This window comes from Rutilus rutilus (assembly GCF_951802725.1).
Source record: "Rutilus rutilus genome assembly, chromosome: 5".
Lineage (NCBI taxonomy): Eukaryota > Metazoa > Chordata > Actinopteri > Cypriniformes > Leuciscidae > Rutilus > Rutilus rutilus.
Window position 1 is genome coordinate 32,973,192 of NC_140213.1, and position 27,336 is coordinate 33,000,527.

Genomic DNA, 27,336 nt, shown 5'->3' on the forward strand with positions numbered 1-27,336 from the left:
TACACGACAAAATCATTTTAGATGCAGCATATATCCCACATTACAGAACACCATTCCTAATTTATTTAAAACGACTGCCATCTAGCGGTGTGCAGATAACAATTGCAAACTCTGAACTATTATTAGTGAATGTAAAAGTAACTTTTTGAATATTCATCTTGTTATCCGGGTGTATTTACAGAGATTTTTATAATTGTATTTATACGAGTAATACGGTGTGCGAATTATACAATGAATTTGATGGTCACCCTCAAAGTACATAGCTACAACAGGTGAGTATTTAAATGTACTCATTTTTGTGACGTCAAGACTTAAAACCGGCTCTGTCAGATGACGTTCTCTGTTGACGTCGCTATCTGATATGATGGGACGGTCCCATCATTCCGTTCAGCAAACGATGGAGTGCACGAGGAAAAACAGCGTTCGCCACCGAAGGCGTTTTAAACTGAATTGTACAGCACTGATATGTTGTGTTTTCATCCTGAACTCGTTCACGGGGTCTTCCGCTCAACTGCGTCAGTGTACAGAGGTGAGAGACCATACCTACTCATGTTTTTGCGATACTTACCGGCGTACGTTGCGTTTTATCCATTTGTCCAGTTCATGTAACAATTATCTGTTTTTGAAGCATTCGTGGTTGTTTGGTACACATTTATTTGTACTTTTGGGATCAGTCTCTTTACTGATAGCCTATATGCAGCAAGATGTTGTATTATCACACCTTATATTATAACCAAAGTAACAGGTGCATCAGATACACACAGATTGAATGGCCGTAGTCAATGAGAATGGCTGTTTTGTTTACATATGTTTGAAAAAGGAAAAATTAGGTTAAGAAACATTTAAATGCTCAGTGGTAGTAGTTATCATGGAAAAGTCACACTGACAGGCAGAGCCTTAAATAATGTCTTTAGAAGTTCTTGGAATGGTTCCTCTCATAACCCGAGAGAAAGGGCTTTTGAAGTTCCTTCCTTCATATTAGATATTTGAGGCATTTTTAGATCTCACAGTGACGCTTTTTTGATATATTGGAGCTTTGAGTTGAATCTTCACTGTTGGTTTCTCATTAACCCATAGCCATATCCAAATCTATATCCATGTATGTTGGTGTTACAAATCAACAACTTATTTGTGTGACTCTTTTGGTATATTCTAGTCATTTTCTGCAGAGGATATATAACCCAAATGAGGACTGTTTTGTTGTCAAAATGTGTTTTTTTATTATTTTTTTATATAGGTTTGGTTCAGTTTTTTTAATAATACTTGGTTTTATTTGAAGCGGAATTTCTTAATTTGGGTTTAGCCTACAGCATATCTTTTAAAAATACAAAATGTGCATGCTTAATATTGATGTTTATTTGTAATTATTGGCTCTTTGGTACCTCCTCATGATGTAGCCTAGCTATGGTGATTTTTCACAGATGCATGATCATGTGTAATTTTGGCCTGTTAGGCCTAATTGTTGGATTTTAATGTTGTTTGTTTTCGCAGTGGTGAACAAACTGCATTGCCATGTTTACAGTCAGATTAGAATAATTTAAGCTCTCAATCAGTTTATTCTTATGTCTTTTGTGTGTTTGATAGCCTACTAATGTATGTTTACTTGAACTTTTCAGCTTAAATATTGATTTAGAAGCTGATATGCTTTTTGTCTAGGTATATTGATTGGTGTCAGATTGCTTATTTTGGGATGGGCATCCCATTTTAAATGCATATCATCTCTGAAATAATGTGTTAGAAGAATCTAGCCAGAGTATGTGCTTTATTTCTTATGATAAAACGTTATGCTAATGGTTGGAACAATGTTCCAGTGGAGTGCTAAGCTAAGATGATCAGCCCTGCGTGCCCATCTCAAGAGCCTGGTGATATGATGCTAAGAATAGCTTCCCTCAAACCGCTTTCACAGAGAGCTCAGCAACTCTTCTGGCCTTTGTGCATGGAAAAATGACTGTTAAGATTTTTATGTGTCCCATAAACCAAAAGATTGACTGCAGTTCTTGTCTATGAATACGAAACAATATCGCAGAATTGGGCATGTTTGACTTAAAGGAACACGTTTTTTGAGACTTTAGCTTATTCACCGTATCCCCCAGTTAAGTCCATACCCTTTTCATCTCCATGCCTGCCGTAAATCTGTCTGACGCACCCACCGCTAGCCTAGCTTAGCACAAAGACTGGAGTTAAACGGCTCCAGCTAGCATACTGCTCCCAATAAGTGACAAAATAACGCCAACATTTTCCTATTTACATGTTGTGATTTGTATAGTCACAGTGTGTACAAATAACAAGGTCACATGAGACAAAGCCATTTTCTAACCATATACATACTGGGAACTATATTCTCAGAAGGCGAAGCACTGCTACTTCTGCGGGGTGAATAAGCTAAAGTCCCAAAAAGTCGCTGTGTTCTTTTAGTCGTCTTCATTTATATAGCGCTTTTAACAATGTAGATTGTTCCAAAGCAGCTTTACATTGATAATAGGATTGATAATAAAACTTTAAATGCATTTATAAAAATTAGAAGGTAATTGTACACCGTTCCCACAAAGGCACATTAAACGTGTGTAGCCTATATCCTTATTCAAGGTGGATTTAAGATAAGTTATTTAATACTTGCAAGCAGAATTATTTGCATATCCGTTATTCCATAATTTATTAATTGCTTATAGGGGAATTACATGCATTTGCATTTGTAAACATTTGATTCCTCGCTAGACCAGATTTGATTAACCATTAATTGCATAAGCACTGAAATATTACTGTTTTGTGATAAACTATAAGCAGAAAAGATTGATTTTACTACATGATTTTTTGCATTTTATCATCATCATCATCATCATCAGTCGGCAGTCGCACATAAAAAAAAAAAAAGATCCTGTTTTCAGCTGTGTCTGCATTACTGTTTGTTGACCCACAGGGCATTCTGGGGTTTATTATCAGCTTCCTCCTGATGGCAGCCTTTCCTTCCTAATCACTCACTCTGTGCTGGAGGACCTGTAGGAATGTGGTGGCAGTAACGAGATGATTCATTGGTTTGGCTGAACAAAATGGTCACACCTCATCAAAAACAATAACTCCGTATATTAATGTGCATTTTCTGTTATAATTGTCAACTTAGCTGGTGAAGATGCAGGGTTAACATTTTTTGGGTTCATTATTAACCTACGAATAGGCCTAGCTTGTTTATACTATAGTTTGTCTAAGCTGAGATTCAGCAAAGTATTTTAAAGATAAAAAAAGTAACTTCACCTTTCTTGTTTTCCTTCAAACCCATTATTCTGTGTTTACTCATGCTGTAAGATGCTGATTATTGGAATTAGCCTATATCTGGGCAAATTTCTTCACAAAACACGATGTCCAAATGTGTTAACAAACATATTGTCCCAGTTCTTTCACCAATGATATATGTCAGTTTGTTCACAAACGGCCCGGTTTGTTCAGAAATGAGAAGTCGCAGTTTAAGTTTATTCAGCAACAAGATATTGTCCCAGTTTGTTCATGAATGTGATATGTTGCAGTTTTGTCATGAAGAATGTTTAAAGGAACCGTATGTAAGAACCTTTAAGACATTAAAGGGATAGTTCACCCAAAAATGAAAATGCTGTCCTCATTTACTCACCCTCATGTTGTTCCAAACCTGTATGACTTTCTTTCTTCTGCTGAACACAAAAGAAGACATTTTGAAGAAAGTCAGTAACCAAACGACTGATGGACCCCATTGACTTCCATAGTAGGAAAAAAAAATAAACTATGGAAGTCAATGGGGACAAGCAACTGTTTAATTACCAACCTTCTTTAAAATATGTTCTTTTGTGTTCAGCAGAAGAAAGGAAATCATACAGGTTTGGAACAACATGAGGGTGAGTAAATGATGACAGCATTTTCATTTTTGGGTGAACTATCCCTTTAAGAAATCATGTTCATTTCAAATACTTATCACTGACAACAGTAGACCGGCCAGGATAATGTCATTTAAAAGTGATAGTTGCAGCCATAGATATCATATATAAACGCTAGATGTCTTATGGCGCAGTCACTTCCGGCATCATCGTTCGGCCATCTTGTCACAGTGCTCTGTGCATTAAGGTGAATGATCAGCACGCACACAAATCCTCTTATCTCGCTGAAATCTTGACGGATTTACAAACGGTTTGGTTTCTTACAAACGTTATTAACGTGGCTATAATTCCGAATGCTTGAACATGTATGTTATAATTTTTCATATGTATGCAGTGTATGTATGCAGTGTCATAACTACATCTCTGACGTTTATAACAAACCAAACCGTTTGAAAATCGGTAGAAAAATGAGCAAGTTATGGTTATTTAAAAGTACATGCACCATTGAAGTAGTGAGCGTGCGGACGTCGACCTCCATTGGCCAGCAGTGCGCACGAGACATCTAGCCTTTATATATGATATCTATGGTTGCAGCCCTCAACTGATGTTGATGTTGTCATGTTGTGTTTTGGCCTGATGCGCCACCCTCCACCTATCTACCAATCACGAAGTCAGTAGTGTTTCGGCATCCGGGTTGCCAGCTCAGCTCTAGTTACCACAGCTGCAGCTACAAACGTTCCTGCTGGATCCTGCAGCCTATCTGGCAACCTCGAGTCAGGGGGGAGGGGGAGGGGATACACCGCTCTACAGTAATTTGAAAGTGATTGCAGTACCAGTTTTGGCCACAATCTTACATACGGTTCCTTTAATTCAGACAGTCTTTCCAACCGATGAAATGCTCCGTCACAGTCTGTGTGCTCAAATGCTTGCTCTGGAAGTCATTGCATACTGTAGATGTGATGAGAATTTGTGGAAAGGAAAGGGTGCAGCCACAGCAGACTCAGGACAGAGGACTCATGAATTTGTTAGAGTCCTGTTACGACCTGTTTTAATACCCTCTGCATTGAGTCCACACAATACTCAAGCGTCCATGTGCTTTACTCTTTTACAGTCTAACTTCACACATCCACAAACACAAGCATTGTCAAAATCCTTGTTAAATTTAGACGTGTTGTTTGTTTTCACAGACGGACTACTACTTTCAGTACACGGAGTGTAACAGCACCGGGTCTAGATGGAGGGTGGCCATCCCTCTGAATCCAGGAGAGTGTACAGGACTGCCGGACCCTGTGAAGGGCACCGACTGCAGTAAGTTCACATAGTGTGTTAGTCAGAGAGGAAGTTTAATTTATGGGAGGGTTTTGACTGAGATGGGTCTTTGGGAAATGGACAATTTGTGTTTATTTGGATGTTCATTCTTGAATGTGTCCACTAATGTGATTCAGTGCATTTTGAATGGCATGAGTGTGTGTGCGTTTAAACCATTTTTGTCACCCCTTATCAGCCCAGAGGAATTTCCTCTTAGATAGACTCTACATTGGCCCTGAATAATGATTCCCCAAACTTTACAAAGTCCTCGGCCAGTGTATTCAGTTTCAGTCGTGTAGTTTGGAAGAACGCAGCAAAAGGCATTCTGAAATCAAAATGGACCCTTTTTACTTCATTAATAAATAAATATAACCAATAAAACTGTCACAATTTTCAGTGACATAAACAATTAAAAAATGCATCTCGCCCACTACTTTATTTCTTGCTGAATATTCTTTCTCAATTGGAAATGCATCTGATTATATGGAAATTAAAAGCTTGGGTTTAATGTTGTCTGTAACAGATTTTGTATTAAATGAAAGGTAATTTATTGTAAATTGATAATCACTCTGCAGTTGATATGCAACTATATGATATTAGTTAATTTTCCAGAGTAATTTTTGTTTGTTTATATTTATTTGTTTGTTTAAAATAGCCAAAGAAGGTGGGATGGTGGTAAATTATTTATTTTTGTTAATTTTTTTCTTTCTTATTTTTTCTTTATTTTTGTTTATTTGTTTAAAATAGCCAAAGATGCTAGCATCGTGGTCAAACAAACAAACAAACAAACAAACAAAAAAGCAAACTTTATTTCAATAGCCAAATAATCTCCCACGGATGTAAAAAAAACAAGCTGATTTTATTTACTTATTTGTTTTGTTTTATATTTTGTGTTCATCAAATGTCTGGATATTTTTATTGGATTTTAGATCTTAATTAATTGCCATGGTACACTTGCCCTACCCAATACTTGGATTTGGTGATCGCTCTGGTCAATTTATTTGTCCGATGACATCTCATTAAACTGTATTGTACATTTGTTTACATCCTTGTCTGTCAGCATTCTCGTGCAAGGCGGGGGAGTTTCTAGAGATGTCTGCTCAGGAGTGCATAGAGTGTGCGGCTGGCACTTACTCCCTGGGCAGCGGCCTGCGTTTCGATGAGTGGGACAAAATCCCTCTTGGATTCAGCAGCCTAGCAACCTCCCCTAATGACTCACCCAACCGACAGCATGCATCCACCTGCAAGAGGTGAGTTACTTTGGGGTCTTCAAAACAATCTTTTATAAATGAATGGCTTCTCCAATTTTTTTCTTTCTTTTCGTTGTAGTATATTTCTTATTGAAGCGGAAATTCGGAGTGGAACATACTGAAATGCTTTCTTTCTTTTCTTTTCTTTCTTTCTTTCTTTATAATTATTATTATTTATTTTTTTTACAAAATACATCACACAATTTCAGATACCACTGAAATATCACATTTATGTATTTATAGTCCTCATTAAGTATAATAATTCCATCTCTCTTGTAAATAAAAAGGACCATGGAGCAAACAAGATTAATTCTAAGTTAAAGAAATAATAAAAAGGAGATATACCATTTTTTGCTTTCTATATTTGGTGTGTTTAAAAGGTTTTGAGAAGAATGCATTATCTTCATTGGTAGAACACTAAATAGAGTAATACTAAAATCTTAATGCACATACATAATGTAGAATGTGCATATCATTTTCAGTTGTACTAATGGCTAGTCAGATGTATCTAAAATGACTGTTCCAAATGTTCACACGATCAGATTAAAGCATACACTAAGACTTATTTGTGCAGGCATGCACACACTTCCAGAGAGATGAAACAATTCAAGTATTAAACAATCTTTTTTATTTATTTTTTTATCCTGTTATGCATCTGAAGACTATAGTCACCATAGTGTGTGTGCCTTTGTATGCTTTTAGTGCAAAGTGGGTTGCTCAGGGCTCGTATCTGGAGTCCAACAGGGATGAGTGTACTGTGTCTCTGATCTACACTGTTCACTTAAAGAAGCCGGGGTCAGTGTCCTTTGACTACCAGTATGTGGATAACAGCATCATCTTTGAATTCTTTGTAAGTTTGGATTCCATTACTACTGTGGAGACATGTTTGTTTGAAAGGTATTTTAAGACATCAAAAGCAGCTATTCTGTATTGTTGAAATAAAAATATTTTTGGACAGATTCAGAACGACCAGTGTCAAGAGATGGCCCTGGATTCAAATAAGAAATGGATCAAATTGACTACTCATGGAGAGTGGGGAACACACAGTGTAAGTCAGGAACTCACCCCAACTTTTTTGCCAGCTGAACCTCTTTGACCTAATATATTTACTTGAAGTACACCTGTGATTTTAAGTTAATAAGTTAGGTCAATAATAAAATTGTCTATATATGAAGAGTTCAGATGCAAAAGCCTCTAAATGCCATCTGAAATGTTCTTCTAGACTGATAATTTTTTAAAGTAATTTAACTTAAATGACAACTAATAGGTAATTTGCATTGCCATTTAAGTGAAATTATTGAACTTAATGTACGAGCTTGGTAAATATGATCATTCTAGAAGAAAATTTCAGATGGCATTTAGAGGCTTTTGCATCTGTAAATGTTTTATTTTGATTTGTTTTCATTGTTACAATGATTTAATAATAAAAAGAAGATTTTAATTACTTAACTTTCATTAAACTCACAAACCCCCTGTAGCCATCATGAACTCCAGTGAAACCCTGACATAATGTAATATATAATCCACCATGTTGTTAACAAAAAATGAAATATATTTTCTTTTTCTTTGTATTTTTATATCAACATGGTTCCTAAGATTATCCTATTCAAATCAATAGGATAATGAGTTAGGTCAAAAGTTATCTAAAAGTAATCAAAAAGTAGTCTGATTATATTACCTTAAATGTGTAATGTAACAGATTTGTATTGAATTGTTTCATAATTCTTTGATGAATAGAAAGTTTAAAAGAACAGCATGTATTTGAAATGGAAATCTTTTGTAACAATGTAAAAGTCTTGGTCATTTTTTTTTATCAATTTAATGTATCCTTGCTGAATAAAGGTATTCATTTCTAAATAAAAAGTTTACGTTATTGTACATCCAGTAGTAGTTTTCAGTTTGCAATTGTTTATCATTGCTCAAAAACACTCAATGCCCAAATAAGTCATCTTTACTGTATTCGAGTAATATATCTATATGATATCTTCCTCATATGATCAGGTTAACCTGAATTCTGGCACTAATATCCTGTACTGGAGAACTACTGGAGTCACACTCGGCTCTAAAGCAGTCAAACCAATTCTCCTGAAGAACATACGGATAGAAGGTGAGGGTGCGCTACTTATGAGTGCATGTTTTTCCATTTTAATTTGAAAAATGCTCCTCATTGAAAGATTATGATGTATTTTTTTTCTCTCTCAGGTGTGGCGTACACCTCAGAGTGTTTTCCATGTAAGCCTGGGACTTTCAGTCACACCCCAGGCTCCTCCTCCTGTGCACCCTGTCCACGGGACACATACTCTGGCCGAGGGGCCAGCTCCTGCACACCTTGCAACACAAAAACACACTACGCCTGTAAGTGCATACAAGCATTTAAATACCATATAGGCCGGTTTCTAGAAAATGCAGATATATGTGATGTAGTAGGACTTTAAAAAAAAACACATAAATTGAAATAATTGTGTGTGTGTATATATATGAATGTGTGTGTTATACACTGTATATTCAAACAATTATTATTTATTTTAATTTATGTATTTTTAAAGTTTTTTTTAAAGTAATTATGTTTTTAAAATAAATTTTAAAATAAAATAAATCCTTTACTAAAGAAGATAAAATATATTAAAAAAAAAAATTCAAGTTGATCTCTACATTAATGCATATGTTATTTTGTATGCACATATATTTATGCAGAGAATGAGCCATTTGATTTTTAAAGGAGTAGTACAACCAGAAATTTGAATTCTGATAATGTTTATTCACCATCATATTATTTGAAATTCATATTAATATTTTTTTCTTCTGCTAACACGAAAACATATTTAGACAAATTTACCTTCCTGTTTCTTTTTCTTGTCTAAAATACATTAACATTTAATTAATTCTGTTTGCATTAAAAATATTTATTGAATTTAAATCAAATTGTTTATCGAATCATATTCAATTCTGAATTTCCAAAAATCCCTTTTGAATTGAACCTACATGAATTGTGAATCGAATGTTAGCGGTCAACCCAAAGATTCACATAGCTAATGTGGACTGAGTAATAATAACCCCGGAATTAGGAAACTCTTAAACATAATCAGTCCAGTATAACATCTTCTTCTTCCACACTTATTGCACCCTCAAACATGCTCTCTCTCACACATCATATTCACTTTTTATTTATTTATTTTTAAATTAACTCTTTGGTTTTGCTTGTGTTAAGGCCCGTTCACACTAAGCATAACTATATTAGTATCCACACCAACGGACAATATTATGATTATTCTAAGCGTGCATTGCAGCTTTGTTGTCTGCCGCTTTAAATGTTCGAGCTGAAAAAAAAAAAAAAACATTCTGAAAGTTGTGCCAAAGATATTGTTTCTCTGTGCCGTCATCATTATAGTTGTGGTTTGGACTATTCTTTTATATTTAGAACTATATATTTATTGTTATCTTTATAGTTATCATCCTTGGTGTAATTTGAGATATGATTCTTCTGTAATTTTAACAGCAGAAGGCTCTGCCACGTGCAAAAGTAAACCTCCATGCTCAAAGAAGGACTACATCCAGACCTACAGCACCTGTGATAAGGATGGAAAGGTACGCACGCACGCACACACGCGCACCGGAGTAAAAGGCGCATTTGACTCTCAACCGTTTTTGATGATGCTTTTGGAAATTTGGCTGATCCTTGCCGTGATCGCGGACAGCAATGCAAAGTTGATTGTGCACTAATTTGATCTAATATTTAATGTTGTTTTTATTTTTTTTATTTGTAGATTTATGTAGCAAATGAGAATCGATAAAATTGACTGAAAATCATTAACAAGACCTTAGTCTCAAAATACAGTTTTGTTCAAGGTGATTAAAGCAACAGTTTTTCAATAACGGAAGAATATGCAATGCAAAAGTATGGTATTTGGGGTGAAAGGCACAATAATTAACATGATAATAAATAGCTCTTTATCTCTGAATCTAACCGTCTAACTCATGTCAGCAAATGGAAAATATCATATATCAAGTTGGGTGTCCACCTTAGAGATAATCACCATTTATGATGAAGCCATCATTAAAAATGATATTAATCATATCATATAATAAAATATAATATTTATTGTTATTACTGTAAAGCTTTATTAAATAATTTCAATGCTTTCAGACCCAACTTTTTAAAATATTTTTTTCCCTGGATTTTTAAAATGAACATTTTACAGACAGTATATTTATTGAACAAAAATGAATTCATTTATTTATCAAAATAAACCGAAAATAGTACAAACTTTGCTAAAGTGATTGTTTTTGAACAAGTGTTAACTAAGACATTATTAAAAACACATTATTTTAGCTAAAGCATATGTGTAAATACTTTGTGCCTTTTGCCCCATGCATGTGATTCTTTTACCCCGTGTTTGGGGTAAAAGGCCCACCTTGCCACCTCAAACATTTATGATTATTTTCACACAAAATCTGTTGCTCAATCAATGTTAAAAAAATAAATAAAAATTCTGCAATCTTATACTATGGGAGTAGTGAAAAGCACATTTTCCTTAAGGTGTGCCTTTAGCCTCGTTGTACCACAAACACACACACACGCACAAAACAACTATCAGTGTAATAAATTGAAATGATTCTTTTCTTAATATTTGAAGTAAATAATTGAATACATAAATGCTGCTGTCTCTCTCATAGACTCGGGTTGTGTATAAGTGGCTAGAGCCTCAGATTTGTTTGGAGGCTGCTGCAGGTGCAGTAAAACTGCCACCTTCTGGTCAGCTTAAGCCGTGTCCACCCTGTAATCCAGGTTTCTATAACAACCTCACTGCCACCTGTTCTCCCTGCCCACCCGGGACTTACTCTGATGGAGTCAAAGGTGATAAATCGTCCAAACATCTTAAGAAGGACATATGAAACATCATTTCAAAAGCATGCACATCATTTTAATTACATAGCCAAAGATATTAAACATGGATTGTGTGGCATCTGTAGCATGCCAGCCTTGTCCAGCTGGCACGGAGCCTGTCCTCGGGTTTGAGTACAAGTGGTGGAACGTGCTGCCTGCCAACATGAAGTCATCCTGCTTCAACGTGGCCAACAACAATTGCGATGGCTTGAATGGTGAGAGATTACACAAGAGCGGTGTGGTATGTTACAGCATATGATTGTAATGCTTGTTTTTGCTGCTAGATGTCGCTGTTGCGTCACTGATAAATACAAATGGACTTTTCTGTACATTCTAGATGTTCTTCACATTTGTGCATGATATCTTCATATCTTTTTTCTACATTTTGTGTCTTTTAGGTTGGGAGGTAGCAGGTGATCACTTACAATCAGGATCAGGTCGTTCGGATAATGATTATCTCATATTAACTCTCAGAGTGCCTGGATTCAAGTGAGTCTTCAAGTAGGCTACTTGTCCTCCTACTCGCAGACACACTATTCAAGTGCCGCCCACAGCATGTTACGTTCATTATAGCTCATTAAAAACTTCTGTGGTTAGCATGGTTAAACAGTGTACCTCTGCTGTGTGAGTTGATATTACAAGTATTTCCTTACATAACCTCTGCTCTCTGTTTAATAATGAGTCTGTATTGTTCCTATCAGGTTGCCCATGTCTGTTCAAGGAACATCTGGCAGTGAGTACGGACGGATCACTTTTGAGTTTGAAACTAGCTGTTCAGCTGACTGTGAGTTTTACTTTATGACGGTAAGTGTGTTAATATGTGTTTGTGATCTTTTTTGTTTTTGTTTTTTTGATAGACCATTTAATCTGCTTTTAAATGTGCCTTTAAAACACTTTACATCTAAAGAATGGTAATTTTGACATCTACACACTTTCTTGGTGTTTTGTAATACTTGGTATGAAATGAAGTCAAATGATGCTGTACAACCTGAATCAAACAAAACCTTTATTTTTATTTAGTTTTTATTGCATTTAAATGTATTATTGCCTATTACATTTACATTTAATTTATTTAGCATATGTTTTTATCCTAAGGTGACTTACAAATGAGAATTGCAACAAGTGATCTTAGAGGCAATAATAACAAGAAGTGCTAATAATACAAAGTTAAAAAAATTGTCCTGAATAGTACAAGCTAGAACAAGGAAAGGTTACAAAAAGCTTAATTCTGTAACAAAATTGTATTTCCCCCCACACATTTACCCTTTTTGCCAAAATAAGTAGGTAAAATATACATAAAATTAGGTTTAGGTTCAAATTGTAACAGCATAGATGAATTATTGCTATTTTGCTATATATAATTATGTACAATTGATTACAATTTCTCACGAATCTGGCTAGAATATGTTTAAAGTGTATGCAAAAAAAGGATAAAAAAATACTCGTAACACTTTACAATAAGGTTTCATTTGTTAACATTAGTTAACTACGTTACTAGTCTACATTAACAAACAATGAACAATACTTCTATCTTAGTGTTGATCTCAACATGCATTAATACATTTTAAGATCAAAAGTTGCATCTGTTATCATTTTGCACTGTGAAATAACATGACATTTTTTTTATGAAAGGATGTCAGTTAATGTATTAAAGGGAAACTAAGTAGGAATTTCCCCCATCTAGTGGTGAAACTGTATTTTGCATTCAAACGAATAATGCTCTCCAGCGCCTCACTTTTTCAAATGCGCGTTGCATCTACGGTAGACGTTATGTACCAAAAAGCTATGACAGGATGTCTTATAATAGCACTTCGAGTTTTTCTTCGGGTGAACAGGTTTGTTATTTAAAACAAACTGAAACTTGAATCAACGAAAAAAAGAATGTTACATTAACATTAACTATGGTAGTTAGTAGTAATGCCGCCTTTATTCGTTATATTTTTGAAGTACGTGCATTGTTAGATATCATCATCATCCGTGCCTTCTCTAACGTTACTTTACTCAATAGCTGCTATTCATCAAAGAGCCTGTTTAACTTACTATGAATAGAATAGATAAATAGATATAACTATAAATGTTCTACTATCTATATAATAAAGTTCACAACCAAGCAATGAAAAATAAGCTTGTAATTAAGACCGTAACATTGACTTACCTGTCGAGAAGAAAGCAGGCAACTTCAGCATCTCTTGTTTTGAAAGCTTTCTCCTGCATTAGCAATCCCGACATTAACCCTTGTTTTTGTAATCTCCGGTCACGTTTCCTTTTACGGTCTATTTTGGACTTTTTCGAGGACGAGGACTCATCCTGTGACTCATATGTATGTATGTATGAATGAACGGTGTATAAATAACCGTGCAGTGCATCCTTTTAAACTTGCCGCGGCAGTGACAAGCGCCTCTCAACTGCTCTGCTCCTCCGCTTCTGCTGGCTTCAGTCACGTGACGCTGGCTCTGAACGAAACGCGTTGTGGAAACGCGTTGGCCTAGTACTTTTTGTCCCTCTCTGCTATTATAGTTTTTCAAGATGGCGGAACTACATGGAAGCCTCCGTGGACCTACCCGTCCCATGTATATAAAGATAATAAATTCTTCGTTTACGAGGATTAGTCTGATCATTGGCATAGGTATTTGTACACCATTGAGGGCATTTATTAATAAAAATATAGATTTTAGATAATAAAATACCTAAAAAGCTACTTATTGTCCCTTTAACTAATGCTGATAAATGATACCTCATTGTAAAGTGTTACCAAAATACTTTGCGCACCTTTTTATTTTTCCTTTTTGAAGTGTAATTGAGTGTTGTTGTTCCAGGATGTGAAAAAAAGAAGCACAAATGTAATTGAATCATGGGATGGGAGGAAAACCAAACAGAGTTACACATACATCATGACTGAAAACTCTTCTGTTGTGTTTACCTGGGCTTTCCAACGCACCAGTCAGGCTAGTGATGTCAGTACAAATGCATATACACGCAGTGATAAAAAAAAAAAAGTTCATGTGTTTATAGAATGACTCTAGTCATAATGGACGTTGTCACTGTCTATCAGGTGCGTCGGTATGCAAATGACATGGTGAAGATTTACTCTGTGTCTGTCACCAATGCCGTGGACGGGGTGGCGTCAGCGTGCCGTGCGTGTGCCCTGAAGTCTAAGAAGGCTGGCTCCTCCTGTGTGTCATGTCCAGCTGGACACTACATTGATAAAAAGACCAACCAGTGCCAAAAGTGCCCTCCCAACACTGTCCTGTCTGGGGACAACATCTACGGCAAAGAAATGTGCCAGCCGTGTGGGCCAGGCAGCAAAAGCAACAAGGTATTTCAGTTTTTTTCTTTTTTTTTTCTTTTTTTATTCTTTATTTTATTTTATTATCCCTATATATGCATTTAGTAACAATCATTTATTTAAAATAATTGAATTAATGTTAAATTAATCGTTTACTTAACTTTTTTTTTTTTTTTTTTTATGAATAAAGGATATGTGTTCTTCATTCCAATGGTTAAAAGACATTTTAAAAGTGTTTTAATAATAATAATAATAATAATAATAATAATAATAATAATAAGTGTCTGACGGTTCTCTTTTGAATGTTTAAATTATAGGAGCACAGTGTGTGTTTCAGCGACTGTTTGTTCAAATACACTCACCATAATCAGATTCTTCAGTATGACTTCAGAGCTCTGACGTCAGCTCGATCCATCATGAACGGGCCCAGCTTCACTGCGAAAGGCACACAATACTACCACTTCTTCAATATCAGCTTGTGTGGAGCTGAGGTACAATACACACACCAGAAATGAGTGGAAATGACATCACAGAATATAATTTATTCCATCATCTGTCTTTTGTCAGGGTCACAAGGCTGCAGTCTGCAGAGATAATATCACAGATCTGCCCAATGAGGATGTTAAAGGTGGTCAGTTGGGCAGTTCAGTGGAGGCTTTTCTCTGTCAGTCAACGATTATTCCTTCAGATGGGCGGGGCTTACGAACAGCCCTTTCCTCTCAGTCCATTAGCCTGGCTGACACTTTTCTGGGTGAGAGAAAAAATGTCCAATTTCAAACACTTTTTTTTGTTGACTTTTTGATAGTGTAGCAGATGTGATGTGCATGTCCATATTTCATTCATTTGAATTACTTACTAATAGGGATGCCAAAATGAATGTTGTATCTTATTAAATCAATTCATGTTTAACAGACTTTCCATTATCAGTAAATAATGGAGAAAAGTGTCCTTAATGGTTTATTTTATTATAAATTAAATCTCGGTGGGACTTTTAACTAAAATAAAGTAATTTGCAGTTTAATCACCAAAGCTCAATAATATCAATTACGAGCAAAACACATTGTCAGTGCTGTTAACATTAATGAGAAGACAACTAGGCCTAGGGGACTGTGTGGCAACTATATAACATCTTGATGCATTATTTATTTCATTTAGTCTTTACTATCTGAGTGCATTATACACCTGTGATTGTTATGAAAGGATAATTATACAAAATTATTTGTATGTACATTTAAAAACGGGATAAAATAGTGTTTTTCACACACTTTTGTGCATAAGTAATCATGTTACACCCCAACATGCCTGTCAGGAAACAAATTATATAATATTTTATGTTTATATTTTTATGTAATTAAATAAATGGGAAAGTTTTATATTATATTGTTATTAAAAATATTTTGGTAACTATAATATAATATCTGAACTGATTAGGTTTGTTGAGTGTCATGTTTGACTGCATGTTAGACATATCAAAAGAATGGTCCAAAAAATTGAGACGATCTCATCGCCCTTCACAAACAAGGAACAGGATACAAAAAGATAGCGAAGGCACTAAATGCTTCTAGAGACACCGTTGGAAGCATAGTTCGCAAGTTCAAAGTTAAAGGAAAAGTGGTTACACTACCTGGAAGGGGCAGAAAAAGGAAGATATCAATGGCTGCAACCAGATTTCTGAGAAGGCAGGTTAAAAAAAACCCACAAGTGACTGCAAAAGACCTGCAGCAAGACTTGGTGGCCACAGGCACTGAGGTTTCAGCTTGCAGCACCGTAAGGCTCATACTAAACGCATGCCAGAACTCCAAGACGTACACAACTACTGCCCCAAAAGCACAAAAAAAGTTGGCTCCAATTTGCTCAAAATCATATAAATAAGCCACAGAAGTTTTGGATTCTGTACTGTTGGAGCGATGAAATAAAACTTTTCAGCCCTATGAATCAGCGGTATGTCTGGAGGAAGTAGAATGAAGCATATGCTGAAAAGAACACTCTGCCTACACTTGCGCATGGTGGTGCTCGGTGATGCTCTGGGGCTGCTTTACATCCTCTGGCACTGGAAACCTGAAGTGTGTGGAAGGCAAGATGGATTAATTGAAGTATCAGGAAATCCTAGGAGAAAACATCATGCCATCAGTGAGGAAGCTGAAGCTTGGGCGTCACTGGACCTTCCAACAGGACAACGATTCCAAGCATACCTCTAATTCCACCAAGACTTGGTTGCAGAAGAAGTCCTGGAAGATTCTGTGAACATCACATTCACCTGAATTGAACCCCATAGAAAATCTCTGGTGGGATTTGATTTGAAGAAGGCGGTTGCAACATGCAAACCCAAGAATATTACTGAACTGAAGGCTATTGCTCATGAGGAATGGACTAAGATTCCTCAGAAACGCTGCCAGAAGCTGGTGCCTGGTTATTCATCTCATTTGCAGCAGGTCATAACAACAAAGGGGTGTTCTACCAAGTACTAAAGATGCTTGCCATGAAGGGGTTGAATCATTTTGAGTCCGCAGAACTCATTAAAAGTTGCATTTTCAGTTGAATTTGAGGAAACGACTTGAAACATTTGTTATGTTGAGCTATTTCAATTACTTTTGTTTGATTTGTTCACTGCAAACAGCAGAAAGTCTGTACATTATGCCAATAAACCTGATTTGCAATGGGGTTGAATACACCTTTTACAACTGATTACAACTGTACTGTATGTTTTCAACCTTTCAGTGAAGGGTTATCAGCACCTAGATGGAATGCAGTATTTATATAAAAGCATTGCTATATGTTCTGTATGTATAAAGTGAATACATTTTTTCATTAGAAGATCAGAAAGTCCTGACACTTGGAAAATTCTCTTTTCATAACCTATAATATTAGATAAGCACCAGGAAATAAAAATGTGTTTTAGATTCTTCTACATAGTGTTTTAATTCACACTCTTAGTTATAAAACTCAGCGTATCTAAAACAAGTCTTTTGTTTAGTGATAAATATGATTAATTACTCAAATGTAAGGTTGGTCCTGCTTACTAAGCACTGCCTGCTGTGCTGTCACCCACATGTGTCCTCTTAAGACTTAAGTTGTGTGTGTGTTTGTGCCACAGGAGCCACAGTGGAGAAATCACTTAACGGAATAAACGCCAGACCAGAACTATTTCCATCTCCACCCAAGAGAATCCCAGATGTCCACTTCTTCTATCGGTACCGGCAGTTACGTCATCAAACTTAAAGTGCTTCTTAAAGTTCCTCTCACAGATGGTTGTCTAGGGTTTTAGTTTTAGGGGTTTTGTAATAAGGTGTGTGGTTTGTTCTTTTCCCTCTATCATCCATTATGTGTTTAATGGTGTTTTTTATTTTATTTGTAAAGATCTCCACAGGTCACAACGTCATGTAAGAAAGGCAGAAATACAGTGGTTTTACTGCGCTGTAACCTGGAGAGAACTGCGAGGGGAGACATATCCGTGCCCAGGTGTACACACAAAGACAAACACAAACACACACAAGCACACTACTGTCAATTCAGTCTAAATTTGACAATGGGCATCTCCCATCATGACATATCAAATCACCTCACTGCAGGTCCACTGACTTAAGTGTTTTTATTTATTTTTGTATTATTATTATTATTATTATAATTCATTCGCAAAGGTGTCACTTTTATAGTATTATATTAGAATTATTATTGTATTTTCTAGACTATATTAATATATATATATATATATATATATACACACAAATAATACTCTCACACACATAACAATAATAATTATTAAAATTACTATAATACAAATTATGAAGACACCTAACTTGAGAATTATTTTCGATTATTCTATTCTTATTTTTGAATCTTTGCATTATTGCAAAAGTGCAATAAATACCAGGTGAAATGTTAATTTAAAAAGTAAACTTCCTTGGAGGTCTTTAAAAAAATTTTTTTTTAGATTTGTTTTGGCTTTTAGATCCATAACCGCTGCTTTTAATTAACCTTTCGAGCCAAATTCTTTCTTCTACAGTGAGATAGAGTATACTTAGATGTGTTTAGTTTAACTTTTTCTGTCCTGTCAGTAAGTGTCGTGCTGGGACCTGTGACGGATGCTCGTTCTACTTCCTGTGGGAGAGCTCCAGTGCTTGTCCACGCTGCACTAAAGTCGACTACCACGCCATTCAAGGAGCCTGTAAGGGAGGAGTGCAGGTACTCTTTCATTAGTTCTATTATATATATATATATATATATATATATATATATATATATATATATATATATATATATATATATATATATATATATATATATATATATATATATATATTTGACTGAAAAATGTGTTATAATAAATGTGTGTGTATGCAGGCACCAAATGTCATTACAAATGGGCTTAAGCAGGGAACTGCAATGTAATACATGGTTTAAATCAAATAGTAAGAGTAATAGTCTGATCCTCACTGGTGTAAGTAATAAAAGCTATTAAAATCAATCTACTAAAGAAAAGCATCTGTCGTGACTTGTGCGAATTTATCATCAGAAATGTATCTAGGGTAAGTTTGTTTTCTCCAGAACTCCATGTGGATTATTCCTCACCTTAAGCCACCTACACAAAATTTATAAACAAAAGCGTGTTCACATATTTGTGACAGGTGACAAGAAATATTTGTCATTTTTCTCCACTGACATCTGTGATTTTAAATGACAATTTTGTATAAATTATATGATTTTCATTCTAAGGACACGGTGTATATGTGGATTGAACCTCGGCTGTGTACTGGCGGACTGACTCTCCCGCTGAAGAGAACGTCTCCATGTGAGGTGATTGATGTCTGGCTGAAGGTGGTCACTGGGCTTGGAGTGTTCTGTGCTGCTCTGCTTGTTTCATTGACCTGCTACTTTTGGAAGAAAAACAAAAAGTATGATTCCTATGACTTTTAAAGTTTTTGGAAACACAACATTTCTCTTTATTTATGCTAATATGGCTCATGCTTTGTCTTTGTGTTCTGATAGACTGGAGTATAAATATTCCAAACTCGTGATGACGGCCAATAAAGAGTGTGAATTGCCGGTGGCGGACAGCTGCGGCATTGTGGAAGGAGAAGGGGAGGAGAATGAGGAAGAGGATGAAGTGGTTTATGCCAACAATACTTCTCTTTTGGCTAAGCTAAAAGCTATCACTACCAAGGTTAGCGTAACCACAGTAGGTGTAAATGCTTTTCTTAAAATGAGCTTCACAAGGATTTTGGGAATTTTTTAAATTTTCTTTCCTTTCTGTTGAAAATTGCAAAAAAAATCCAGATTTGCTGTGCTTATTTGTAAGGCCGCACAGTTAGGCAGTTTTCTTTTGTATATCAATATGGCTATATAAGAAATGAGAAATATAGCTGCAAGCAGCAGTTATCGGGGCCAAGCACAAAGAACACGATAAGTAATTTACATTTTAATCATTTAACAGACTCTTTAATCCCAAGTGACTTACAAATGAGGAGAGCAATAGAAGCAGTTATGCCAACTGAAATGCCAAAATGGCTGGGAGTGTCAGACCAAATGCAACAACTGACAATTAAAAACATATTGAGATGATAAAAATCAAATACAGTCACTAGTAGTATGATTTAATGGTTTATCACTTTCGACCAATAAGTGGTGCTGTTACAAAATTGATGTGGTGTGGTCAGAGTTAAGCGTCAATAACACATGCAAAGTTTGGTGTCAGTATAACAAAGCATTGCAGAGATACAGCCGAGGAGTCATTTTGGCATAATGCTATCAATTTTGTTTGTCGTGGTAATCTTTAATCAAAATCTGAAAAGTTACTTACGGTCTGGAATGGCGTTCCTTTTCTGATGAAGTCAGTTTGACGGCTTGGGTTGAAAAGCTTAACCACTCCCCTCAAACCATTAGTCTGCTATGAGCGAGAGATGGAGAGGAGGAGCGCTAACGTAAAACCTTGCCCTCTGTTCAATATTCCGTTTCACTTGGAAATACGCCACAACACTGGAGAAAAGTCGTTTGCAACTTCCGGTTCACGGGGACTTTAAGATAGATTTGTTATTCATTAGAATGGGTTAATTTAATCAAAAGTTATTCGCATTTTTGGAAATTTCATAATAGATTTTGACCATAGCATTTTATGACAAAATTTAAAATGGCCATTATGGGAAAACTGGGTTATAAATATATATATATATATATATATATATATAAACATTTTTATATATATATATACACATACACACACACACACACACACACACACACACACACACACACACACACACACACACACACACACACACACACACACACACACACACACACACACACACACACACACACACCTAAAGGATTATTAGGAACACCTGTTCAATTTCTCATTAATGCAATTATCTAATCAACCAATCACATGGCAGTTGCTTCAATGCATTTAGGGGTGTGGTCCTGGTCAAGACAATCTCCTGAACTCCAAACTGAATGTCAGAATGGGAAAGAAAGGTGATTTAAGCAATTTTGAGTGTGGCATGGTTGTTGGTGCCAGATGGGCCGGTCTGAGTATTTCACAATCTGCTCAGTTACTGGGATTTTCACGCACAACCATTTCTAGAGTTTACAAAGAATGGTGTGAAAAGGGAAAAACATCCAGTATGCGGCAGTCCTGTGGGCGAAAATGCCTTGTCGATGCTAGAGGTCAGAGGAGAATGGGCCGACTGATTCAAGCTGATAGAAGAGCAACTTTGACTGAAATAACCACTCGTTACAACCGAGGTATGCAGCAAAGCATTTGTGAAACCACAACACGCACAACCTTGAGGCGGATGGGCTACAACAGCAGAAGACCCCACCGGGTACCACTCATCTCCACTACAAATAGGAAAAAGAGGCTACAATTTGCACGAGCTCACCAAAATTGGACAGTTGAAGACTGGAAAAATGTTGCCTGGTCTGATGAGTCTCGATTTCTGTTGAGACATTCAGATGGTAGAGTCAGAATTTGGCGTAAACAGAATGAGAACATGGATCCATCATGCCTTGTTACCATTGTGCAGGCTGGTGGTGGTGGTGTAATGGTGTAGGGATGTTTTCTTGGCACACTTTAGGCCCCTTAGTGCCAATTGGGCATCGTTTAAATGCCACGGCCTACCTGAGCATTGTTTCTGACCATGTCCATCCCTTTATGACCACCATGTACTCATCCTCTGATGGCTATTTCCAGCAGGATAATGCACCATGTCACAAAGCTCGAATCATTTCAAATTGGTTTCTTGAACATGACAATGAGTTCACTGTACTAAAATGGCCCCCACAGTCATTATATATATTATTTTTTTTATTTTTTTTATTTTTTTATTAAGATTCATGTGGAGCATTTACTGCAAAGCAAGTTGCTCAGAGATGCTGTAACAGTGTCACGCTTAACTCTGAAACGCGTAGCACATTAAATCACAGCCTTTGCGATTTGATAATCACACTGTCATCTCATGATTTTGGTTTTCTTTCTTTAGTTTCTAGTGTCACTCTGTCTCTTTATTACACAAAAATATTAAAAAGAAAATAGCTAATTCTGAAACTTATTCATTATCACCACTGAACTTCATAGCCATACAGCTTTTTAAAAAAAGGTGCAGTGTTTTTGCAAGCAGAACAGCAAAAATAATGACTTATTTATTTTGTTTGAGCTTTCCTGTGGCTCAAACAGTAGTGCTTGCCACTAGCAAGGCCAAGGTCATGGGTTCAATTCCCAGGGAAAGCAAGAACCGATAAAATGCGGACCTTGAATGCTTTTTATAAAAGCGTCTGCCAAATGCATAAATGTATTTAGTGACCTCTACTGGTCATTCACAGAAGTGTTTTTGAAAATACACTTCAAGTTCTTAATAATTCTCCCTTCCACGGACTGCAGTTTCTTCATAGCCTTTCAGTTGAAATGACCTCAGCTCAACCCTCCCTGTACTCCCAGGTTTTTTTTTTTTTTTGCTTTGCTTTTTTTTTCTTTGTCTCTCCCTCTAGCAGCGACTGCATTCAGAAATTTTAGCTGAGAGTTTGCTTGAGGGTGGGTGTGTATATGCCTTGATGTTTAACTCGGGGCAGTTGAAGGAGCCGCTGAGGGACTCCTAGCAACATCTGTAAGATTAAAGACTGTTGAGCTGCATTGGCATATGCGGTGTGTCACACTGTGTTCACAGCCAATTAGAAGGGAGTTTGAGAGGAAGAGAGTTGTATTCAAGCGTCATTCTTCAGAATTTCCATTGTCACTTAAAGTCTCAAGCGTTTTCTCCAGGAAGATGCCGTACGAGCTCCCGTGGGAACGTGCTTAGATTTCCTGCGGTATACGGAGTCAGTTTTGGTCCTGCAATTTTCAGGGAAGTTAATTAAGAGAATCCAAATTGAGAGGAATTAATCAATCATGTTCCTAGTGACTGGTTTGCTTTAGATAAACCCTGCTGAATAATAATTAGAAAAGGCTGGTCTCCCAGCCTTCTCGCACACGTCTGAGGGGACATATGGTTACCTCTGGTCTGGCACTGTAAGGACTATCAGCTGTCCGTCTCCCTGTTGCTCTGTCTTACGCATCTTACATTAGACAATAGACATGGCAGTTTATTGCTTTGGCCACATCTGGAGTCCTCATGCCTCCTGCTGCAGGACTATGGCATGTTCACACCGGGTGATCAGGGACCTTGGGCATCTTTCTTCTGGTGTTTTTCAGAGTCAGTAGAAAGGTCTCTTTAAATTATTGGAACTGCGACATGAATTTTCTTTCGCCTGTAAACTGTTAGTGTCTTACGGACTGTTCCACAGGTGGATGTGTATTAATTGTTTATGGTTCAGTGAACAAGCATGTAAAACTTTCCAATAATGATTTGTAAAGACTTACAAAATTATCTTTAAAACACAATATCCTCACAAAAAATGGGACGGTTTTCTTTTATGACACGTGAACATTGTAAAATAATTCAAATACATTTGTGAGCTGAATTTGTTTAAAAAAATTGTTTTACTTAGGGTTGCTAAATTTCACCATTATTTTTAAAACCCGAAGTGTCCAGCATTGCAATTTTTCAGCGTTTTCCCAAATTATCCCTCAATGCAAATTTTATCTAAGACAAAAAAATAAATAATTATGAATATAATAAAATGGGTGGTTTAAGTTTTTTTTTTTTTTGATCATTTTTACCAAATTGTCATGGCCCCCATAATATTTTCTTGTTTGAATGTCTGAACATGCAATATATAAAAGAAAGAGAAGACCTGCTTTAGCTGTGTGCTTTTATCAACATGTTAATGTGGGTGAGTTTCATTAAAAACAACATTTTAAGCAAAAAGCTGAGAAAATCTTTTTGCTTTTTTGTAAAACACTACATCTGGATCGGATTCAGAACGATGATCAAAAATTAGATCGAGTCCATCAACACCACTAATGCATGCACAGTCCTATAGCTCTTCCTGGGTCGACATTTCATTCAGTAACATTATAGGCAGTTTTGATTAATGTTGATGATCACATTTTTTCACATTTGCATGATTACACATAAGATCGCTTGTTTCTCCATCTTCTTCGCAAGTTTTTTTTTTTGATCAGGAGATTCGGTTCTTTCACAAGATGTCATAGCGCCCCCTACCGTATAACAGTGAAAAGCCGGAAATTTCGGTCAATGGCGGGGAAGCGTTTTTTCACACATGACAGAAATGTTCGTCAATGGTGGGGGAAAGAGTTAAAGTGAATATATGTGGTAGTGAAATCATTTCGAGTTAGTTTATTATGATGTGGTTTTAAAAAAATTCAAAGAGATTATTTTTTTGTTAAATGTTCACATGAATAATTCACAGTAAAGGCCATTGCACACTGAGTCCGAAATTCGCATCCGAAATTTTCGCACGTTAAAAAAAAAATTCGACCTCACGTTATGTCAATCACGCTTGCACACTTTCTACGAAACTTTCGTCCGTAATAAAAAAATTCGGATTGGGTTCGATTTTCTGCGTTTTTCGCATCCACAGCCAGTATTTTGAGAGTTTTTTTTGACAATTCAGAGCCACCTCCCCTTTCAATCAGATCAAAATTTCGGAAAATATAACCTGTATACAGCTGTTCTGTCTGCCCAGCGCTTCCGCCGGCCGTGTGTGTGTGTCCATACCATAGACTGTAAAAAGGGTCAATACCTAGACATACTGCCAGTCTCTGTTCAGGATCGATTGGTTCACGGAAATTGGTGGTCTTCTTTTTAATATGTGGCTCCAGTATCGCTAGCAAAGCATCAAACTGTTTCACTGACATTCTGAGGTAAATTTTGAATCGCTCGGGATAATTTCTCTCGGCGCAATCTCAGGATTGGATGGACCCAATATTTCCTCTTTCTTTTTCTCTTTTTAAGAAGAAAGAGGGCAACAAAATCATCCTCACTGCTTGAGGAATCCATTTTGTATTTTGTGCGTTTTTTTCCGCAAAGGTTTAATAAATACGCATCGGACTCAGTGTGCAAGGTTTCTGTGCGTGACGAATTTTAAGGCTGACGAACACGAAAAAACGCATACGAAAAATTCGGACTCAGTGTGCAATGGCCTTAAGACCAGGAATGTGTATTCATAAAGTAAAAAGGGTCAATTTTGATATTACGTTTGTTCACCCACGCCACACAAGAAGTTAGCATGTTGCTAAGCTAACAACACAATAATAAATAGGCTTTAAAAAATAAAAATAAATGTATGCCAATGCCGAAAACAAAATGTCTTAAAGGCAGAATAATGTTGCTGGCTACCTTTTAGAGCATCCTTTGTGTAGGGAGCGTGCCTATGATGCATTAAAATACTTTCTATGTAGGCAACTAAGGTTTTGTGACCAGGCTTCTGTGTTTCTTTAGCGTTCCTGAAATCCGTACCGAGGCAGTTGCAGGTCATTTGTCTTTCTGTTTAACAGGCCTAGCTTACCACAACTCGCTGTTTGATTTGCACACTGGTTGTCCTAGCAACGTGCAGTGTCCGTGGACAGTCCTTGGCCTTCGCAGGGCAGGCTTTTCAAAGGGAGGCGACCTTGACGAGGAGGGCGATTCTGCACTCTGTTTGTGTACATTTGTCGCGCCTGCGTTCAGTGATTTGTTCCCGTTTTGGCTGCGTTATCAAAACCGTGTTTCTGTTTCTAGGGCAACAAGAGCGACGAAGCCGTCCAACTGAAATTCTCCAATACAGAGAAGTCTGTGTGGGGATAGAGGAAGAGTGAAGAGGGGTAACGAAAAGAAAGGGATGAATTGAAGTTCCTTTCTCTTCGATATCACACGCACTGGCCTTTAAAAAAAGGAATATAGGGTTAAACAAGCCTGCGACCCCTCAGGAACTCGGACGGACATGCTCATTGAATATTTCTGTCAAGATGTGTCACTCTGCAGTTGTGTATGTGTGTGTTTTCCTATTGTAAATGTGTACCAATCTCCTCCCTCTCCAGTCCAGAAGCTTTTTGGAGCGTCAGCCACGACTTTACATGAGTCTTGCTTGTCAGAGCGAATGTAGCCAAGGGTCAGGGTGAACACACAAATACACTCAGACGTTAAGCTTCACTGACAGGCGCTTCCAATCCCAGCTAAACAGCGTTGGAAAGCCATGTAAAGTGTGTTTGTGTTCAAGTATGGCCAAAATAGCCTTCTTTTTTTTTTTTACTTAAGTAACCTATTTGATTGTGATGGTGACATTCCAAATGAAATATGACATGAATAAAGTCTATGAATAAAGAGATTACAGCAAAGCAGGAGTCATTTTTGTACAGCTATTTTTATGATTTTTTTTACCTCTGCGTCATTCTACTTGGCTTACAGTATTAAGACAAACACAGGAGATTAAGGAGAAACGGTATTCCTTCAGAACAGCGACGGCAGACTGAGGTGATGAAACTTTCGCTAGATTTGCCATCTAATTAAAGAACTTAATGAACTGCCGGTGGGGTTTTATTCATGAAATTTTAAGACCCATCAACGTGAAATCTGGGTAAATGATCTGTTGAGTCCCATATTGATTCTGAATGAGGTGTAAACCTACAGTTACTGTGCCGCTGGGATTTAGTTATTTTGTTTGGTCTACTGTTACTCTGAAGTGTTAGATGTTGGCAATATTATTCACTTCAATAAAAATTCAAGTGGATATATATATATATTTATATATATAAATATAATATATAATTTTTTTTTTTTTTTTTCTCTCTCTCTCTCTCTCATTTTGTGTGCATGTTTTACCGGGAAATAAACCTATAACTGTGTCCAACTGATGTCAGTTATTGATATGTATTTTTTTGATATCATGTATAATAAATTGTTTGCACTCTCAAATGTGTTGAATTTAAGCACAAAAAGCACCAACAACTCCAATATGGTGAAAGTATGATGGATTTGTTCAGAATTTTTTTATAACTCTAAACATCAGTGAGATCAGCACTATTATTTTAGTATTATTCATATACTATTATAGTATAATTCATATTTCAAATTGGCTTTTATTTATATATTTTCAGTTTTTATTCTAATTTAAATTTTATATTCTCTTTGTATTATATATTATATTTATATTATAAAATGTGTTATTTTAACATTTCTATTTAGCTTTTAGTTAGTTTTATTCAGCTTAATAGCTGAATTGAACTTTAGTTATTGATCCTATTGAATCAACACTGAACTGAATTCAGCTGAATAATCACTGTTTGCTGATGTCTTTTTAGAGCTGCTTTACAGCAGAATTGAATTCTGTTTGCATTATTGAATCGTTATTTTCCTGTTTATCACTGCAAAGCTGCTTTGAAACAATCTGTATCGT

The 27,336-nt window shown here is 36.3% G+C and overlaps 1 protein-coding gene across 2 annotated transcripts; it reads left to right on the top strand.

Moving 5' to 3' along the window:
• Positions 1–306: 306 nt before the first annotated feature.
• elapor2a (endosome-lysosome associated apoptosis and autophagy regulator family member 2a) lies at positions 307–26,276 on the top strand. Of its 2 annotated transcripts, none has more exons than XM_084408539.1 (22): positions 307–529; positions 5,027–5,147; positions 6,208–6,397; positions 7,100–7,247; positions 7,356–7,445; positions 8,399–8,504; positions 8,600–8,752; positions 9,894–9,982; positions 11,072–11,252; positions 11,369–11,497; positions 11,681–11,771; positions 11,984–12,086; positions 14,099–14,236; positions 14,335–14,598; positions 14,886–15,059; positions 15,136–15,319; positions 17,663–17,759; positions 17,926–18,027; positions 18,624–18,750; positions 19,282–19,460; positions 19,555–19,729; positions 25,683–26,276. In XM_084408539.1, the coding sequence occupies exons 1-22, from the start codon at positions 362–364 to the stop codon at positions 25,746–25,748; spliced, it is 3,075 nt and encodes a 1,024-aa protein (XP_084264665.1). In that variant the 5' UTR covers positions 307–361; the 3' UTR covers positions 25,749–26,276. The 2 variants fall into 2 exon arrangements, with proteins under 2 accessions (XP_084264665.1, XP_084264664.1); XM_084408538.1 differs by having other exon boundaries at positions 339–529; positions 17,663–17,768; positions 25,683–26,275.
• Positions 26,277–27,336: the final 1,060 nt, after the last annotated feature.

Bases quoted from the DNA above. Each gene is read 5' to 3' on its own strand.
- elapor2a (XM_084408538.1), top strand. From the start codon at position 362: ATGATGGGACGGTCCCATCATTCCGTTCAGCAAACGATGGAGTGCACG. The intron at 6,398-7,099 runs GTGAGTTACTTT...GTATGCTTTTAG, and splicing joins CATGCATCCACCTGCAAGAG to TGCAAAGTGGGTTGCTCAGG. The intron at 12,087-14,098 runs GTAAGTGTGTTA...TTGTTGTTCCAG, and splicing joins GTGAGTTTTACTTTATGACG to GATGTGAAAAAAAGAAGCAC.